The sequence below is a fragment of the Pinus tabuliformis genome, chromosome 1_2 (assembly GCF_031772625.1).
Source record: "Pinus tabuliformis cultivar Carrire ecotype Pingquan chromosome 1_2, CPIR1, whole genome shotgun sequence".
NCBI lineage: Eukaryota > Viridiplantae > Streptophyta > Pinopsida > Pinales > Pinaceae > Pinus > Pinus tabuliformis.
In genome coordinates this window covers 281,092,438-281,098,436 of record NC_142298.1, presented here as the reverse complement: position 1 = coordinate 281,098,436, position 5,999 = coordinate 281,092,438, and the positions used below count along the sequence as shown (strand labels likewise).

Here is a 5,999-nt window from a genome sequence, read left to right as displayed (position 1 = left end):
CAAAGATTTTAATATGGAGACCCATATTACCTTTATTCCATCTTCCTCTTCTTCACCAAAGAAGAAAATGACTCCATCTGGAAAAGGAAAAGAACCTATGGTTTCGGCTACTCCTTTAAATTCCCTAATTTCTTCCCCTTCAAATTCAATTGGTAGCAACCTGGATTATCTTCTAAGCAAGAAATCGCTTGAACTCAGACCCCTTACTATTCATAAGTCGGGGAAACCATCCTCTCCTCAAATAAGCCCAAATTCTACAAAGAACATTACGGTGAGAAGGAAAAATAACAGGGGTAGTAGACATTTCAGGGGAAGGGTTGATGGTGCAGGCAGAGGAGTACGTAATCTTTCTCTTATAGATGTCCCTATCATTGATATGTCAGAAGAAAGGCCTCTTAGAGCAAGCATGGCTAAAAATACTCCTCAATGACATTCATCATATCCATGAACATAAGGGGTCTGGGGGCAGACCAGAAATTTTTGGCCCTAAAGAATCTCTTCTATTCAGTACAGCCTAAAATCATATTAATCCAAGAAACCATGCATAACACTCCTGTATCTATTTCCTACTTCAGGAAAATGTTTCCCACCTGGCATATAACTGCTTCGGAAGCAAATGGCCTTTCTGGGGGCCTGGCAGTTTTATGGGATCCTGATTGGATCAGAGCAAAAGCATACAGGTGCTTTGCGGGTATTCTCATCTCGGCATCAATTAGGGGGAAAGACTGTCCGATCAACATACTGAATATTTACGCTCCTTACAAAAATAGATTTCCATTCTGGGAGAAATTATTTGCTTCAGAAATTTTTGACATTGAATCTTTGATGATTGCAGGAGATTTAAATGTCACTTTAAACTCAGATGAAACATGGGGCAACAGCAGGAAAAAGGATCCCCTTGCAGATCGCATCAAATATGAGCTACTAAATAGGAATCTTGTTGATATAAACCCTCCCAAAATGCTTCCAACTTGGGACAATGGAAGGATCGAAGAGGCCTATATAGCCAAAAGACTTGATAGATTTATCCTTCATGTTAGCATAATCGATAGACTGGGCATGCCTTTCTCAACAATTGGGAATGTGTTCATATCAAATCATAGACCGATACTTCTAAGTTGGAGGGAAAAGGGTTTTAGAAAAGGCTATTCATTCAAATTTAACAGGTCATGCTTGGAAGATCCAGAGTTTAATGATGTTATAATAAGAACTTGGAAAGAGCTATCATCAACAGAGAATATGCCCCCTTTTTTGACCTTTAGGGACAAACTTGCTTCCATTAGAAAGGTGGTTAAGGAATGGCAATTTAAGAAAAGGCAAATGAATAGAACAGCCCTCTGGGAAATACAAATGGAATTGGACAGCATCTCTGGAGTCCTGGCTGCTCATCTACTCACTTTCAATATGAGATGTCGTATAAAGGAGCTTCAAAAGAAAAAACTAAAAATTCTGGAGCAGGAGGAAGCATTTTGGAGATTAAAGAGTAGGGCTATCTGGCTTAAGGAGGGGGACAAGAACACAAAATTTTTCCACAAGTTTGCAAGCTCCAGATGTGAAAAAAACTCTATATGGAAAATAAGTGATGGAAAAGGGGGCTTCCTATTCTCTCAACAGGACATCTCAAATGAGGCTGTGAGATATTTTGAAAATCAGTACAAGAGAGCTGGGGATTGCAGGATTCAGGACATTCTATGGGGTATTGATTTATTCCCACAAATGTTTGATGATGAACAAAATGAATGCCTTTACTAGCCAATAACTGAGGAAGAGTTGTTAGAAACAATGAAATTTTTCAAGAGGGATAAGTGTCCTAGTTTAGATGGCTGGACGATTGAATTCTTCATCTACTTTTTTGATCTTATAAAATATGATTTGCTAAGGATGGTAGAAGGTTCCAGAATCCTTTCAAGACTTCAGGCCAATATCCCTCTGCAACATTTCTTTCAAAATCATTTCAAAAATTATTGCGGAAAGAATCAAAGAAACTCTATCAAGGTTCTTAACAAAGGATCAACACGGTTTTTTAAAGGGGAGAAATATACTGGACGTAGTTGCAAATACACAAGAAAGCCTATTTACCATGCATACTAAAAAAGGTGAAGCCATCATCTTCAAAATTGACCTCCGCAAGGCATACAATTGCCTGGATTGGGGTTTCATTAGATGCTTACTCGCAAAGATTGGATTGAGAGCCAATATGATAAACTGGATCATGGCATGTATCGATAAGGTGAACTATGCTATCATTATAAATGGGATTCCATCCTCTTACTTTCTAGCTGCCAGAGGACTACGCCAACGCTGCCCCCTATCTCCTCTTTTGTTTATCTTGGCAATGAATTCTCTAAGCCTCCACATCAATAAGGTAGTCAGTGAAAAAAGGTATCGCCCACTGAAGATCTGCAGGAACAATTACATCTTCCATAACTTATTTGTAGACGATATTCTTATTTTTGGAATGCTATGCAGACTCACTTGGTTATGCTCATATGACATCCTAAAAAGATTTCAAAAGGCCACAGGACTGCAAATAAATGAATCAAAGTCAGTGATCTTCCATAATGATGTCAACTTGGAATTAGTAGAATGGTAATCTTCGTTGTTTGGGATAGAAATACAGTCCATTAAGCATGGATTAAAATACTTAGGCTTCCATTTAAAAGTGAAGGGATATTCAAAAATGGACTGGCAATGGATACTAGATAGATACTATAAAAAGATATCAATATGTGAATACAAATGCCTGTCAATGGTAGGGAGAGTTATCTTGGCTTAATCAGTGCTAACACAACTTGCAGTATACTAGGCTCATTTATTCTTTCTCCCTGCAAGTATCATTCAGAATATGAATAAGTCATTTGCAAACTTTATTTGGGGCGACCAATCAGAAAAAAGAAAATATCACCTATCTAAATTATCTGATATCTCTTTGCCAAAGAACTTTGGTGGATGGGGCCTTCTGGACATACGGACCTTCGGAAAGGAACTCTTATGCAAATCATTGTGGAGAGGGATTTATGGAGAGGGTCCCTGGAGCAACACTATAAAAAATAAATATATGGGCAGTAAGGATATCTCATACTGGTATAGGATGGGAAGAATTGGTTCCACATATGGGTCAAAAATATGGTTGAGTTTTCGCAAGGTAGAAGAGTATTTCCTAAGGAATTTAGCATGGAGTTTCCAGTCTGGTAGCAAGATCCTCATTGGAATAGATCATTTCTTGAGTGGACAGGAGGAAATCAATTTTCCTGAGGCACTCCTAAATTTTTTCCATAGAAAAGGTTTTTTCTATTGGGACAAACTGATTTCAGAATGGCAGGGCCCTTTCCCTCTATGGAAAGAGGCTGACAATATGGAGATGTCAGATATCTTAGCCTGGCAATGGAAGAACATCAGAGACTACCTGAGAAACTGTGGCATATACCACTCTTTGGAAACTGATATTCTTATCTGGAAGGATTCAAAAGGTATTAACCTGGCTCGTGTAAAGGACATTTATCAAAATATGATTGGCTTAAAGTTTGCTCTTCCCAGTCCTATATTCCCAACAGTCTTTTGGAAATCTGGATGTCCTTCCAAAATGATTTTCTTTTCATGGTTGGTCTTTCACAACAAAAATTTATCATGGGAAAATTTGAAAAAGAGGAGATGGCACGGACCAAGTATCTGTTTAATATGCAAATCTGCTAAGGAAAGTAACTGTCACATGTTTTTTAATTGCGAGAAAACTCAGCAATTATGGAAAGCTCTGGAAAATCTTTATGGATTCCCACATATTTCTCATGCATCTACAAAAGAAGTGTTTCTTTGGTGGAGCGGGCAGAAGGAATCTTGGAGGCCGATAGTTATTATCACTCTCTGGTGCATATGGAGATGGAGAAACAATGTTATTTTCAACGACAGGAAAGAGCCTTTCATGGAAATTTTACCTAATATCGTATCTCTCTATGACTCTTTACTGGAAAATACTCACAAGCAAAAAAAGTATGATCTTAAAGAGCATGCAGAGGCTCACACAATGTTCCCAAGAGCGTATTTCGATGGTGCTATGCAGAATGGATCCTGTGGTTGTGGAGTACAGATCATCTTGAATGAAAATGTACAATATCTCATTTATTGGAATGGGGGAAAGGGCTCTAATAGCAAAGCTGAGGCGATGGCTCTTGTAGGCCTTCTAAATTTTTGCCTTTTCCTTAACATTCAGGCAGTCTCAATTTTCGGAGATTCCAAAGTCATGGTTGATTATGTATCAGGAAAAAACCATATCCACAAGCCTCACCTTGTAGGCTAGATGGACAGAATCAGGTTCTTTTGGAGAAGGATGGAAGGATGCTCCATTCACCATATTTACAGATCACAGAACCATCAAGCAGACATCTTATCAAAGGAGGGTCTTCTATCAGAATCAGGTATTTGGAACATGAAGGTAAAGTCTGATGAGGAAATTTTCTCTATCCAGGAATTTTCCTTCCTAGGTACTTAACTTCAAAATTTTGCTGGAACTCAGGTATGCACTGTCTTTTTGTTTCCTTTTTGTCTCTTCCCCCTACTGAATATTTTGTTTATGTATGGTCGAAGTATAAATTGAAATTTCTGAATAGTGCTGCTTCTCCTCTGAGAATCTAATTCTCCTATTTTCCTCTCTATGAGCAATGTAAAATCTTCTATTTTGCATCTTTTTGACAGCTCAATAGACTGTCTATTTTTTCTTGGAAATCTTATCCTTTTGCTGGGATTATGCTTCCCATCTCATCTAGATATTTCTAGCATAGAGCTACAAATTGGCCATATGAAGAACTTCATGTCAATGTACTGATCTGTTCATTATATATCTTATATAATACAATTATGCTTTTTTCGCTTTGAAAAAACTATGAATTGGTGTCGTTGACCTTAACACTCGGTACTTGGATAATATACTTGGGTGATTTATTCCACATCGAATAAAAAAATGGATTCGTTGGTGTTTATATGCACCAATCCTTTCAGGCTATTTCAATGTGTGCTGCACCACGCCCCTTGTGGGCTCCTCCCTTGACTTGCATAGTGTATGTTGAATGCTAGCTTGGCTTGGTGTTGTATCAAGTGCTAGCTTGTAGGTGGAATTTTGACTTGGGCACTTGGATAATATACTTGGGCATTCATTGGCATATATAATATAATTTGAAATTGGAGATTGGGCTTGGCCCAATAATTTTTAAAAAAAGTTTTAAATTTTAAAAGAATAAATTATATAAAAATATATAATATTTCCATAAAATTTAAATTGATTTAAAATTATTTTTTTAATTAAAAGTAGTTCATGAACCTATATAATACCATTTACCTTGACAAATTTGTATATGCTTGAGTAGTAGCGAGAAAACAAATTAGCCAATTTCAAAAAATATATATATCTTTCCTCTAGTCAAGAAAATGCTCCAACATAGGCTCCAAGTAGGTATTGATTCCTCCTGTGGGATGAAGAGAACCCGTAGACAAATGATTTTTGTTGGGTTAATGGAGTCAATTAAGCCACTTTATTCAATTTCCATTTTTCACAATCTAAAATTGTAAGTTTTCCATGAGACCTACTATGCTCAAACTAAAACAATCCATGCTACAAATGCAAACTCAAATTGCTGAAAACCAATATGTGTTACTTAATTGAATTTTAATTTCACCTTCTTTAATCAGGGAGAGAAATTTGGAGAGTGACAACTTGAAATACAACCTAAATCCATCTCCATAGCTTACCCTAGATAAACTTGGAGAGTGACAACTTAAAATACAACTTGAATCCATCTCTATACTGCCTTTCCTTCATGATTCCAATAAAATTCCCAAAAAAATGACTTCAAGAATATGACAATCACCCCTCCTTTCATTAACAAAGAGAAAAAGGCAGTGTTCATGTTTCAAAGGATTCAATATCACAATTTCCTTTTCACCGTTTTCCTTAAATTCTTTGTAGTGTAATTTCCATAAATTGAATTAGTGATTTATTGAAAATCATA

At 36.8% G+C, this 5,999-nt stretch overlaps 1 protein-coding gene across 1 annotated transcript; it reads left to right on the top strand.

Moving 5' to 3' along the window:
• The first annotated feature begins 540 nt into the window (after positions 1–540).
• Positions 541–1,752, top strand: LOC149205430 (uncharacterized). Its single transcript, XM_089397402.1, has one exon. It carries the CDS (start codon positions 541–543, stop codon positions 1,750–1,752), a length of 1,212 nt encoding a protein of 403 aa, XP_089253528.1.
• The last annotated feature ends 4,247 nt before the right edge of the window (positions 1,753–5,999 follow it).

Excerpts from the sequence above, each read along its gene's own strand:
- LOC149205430 (XM_089397402.1), top strand. The coding sequence starts at position 541 with ATGCATAACACTCCTGTATCTATTTCCTACTTCAGGAAAATGTTTCCC.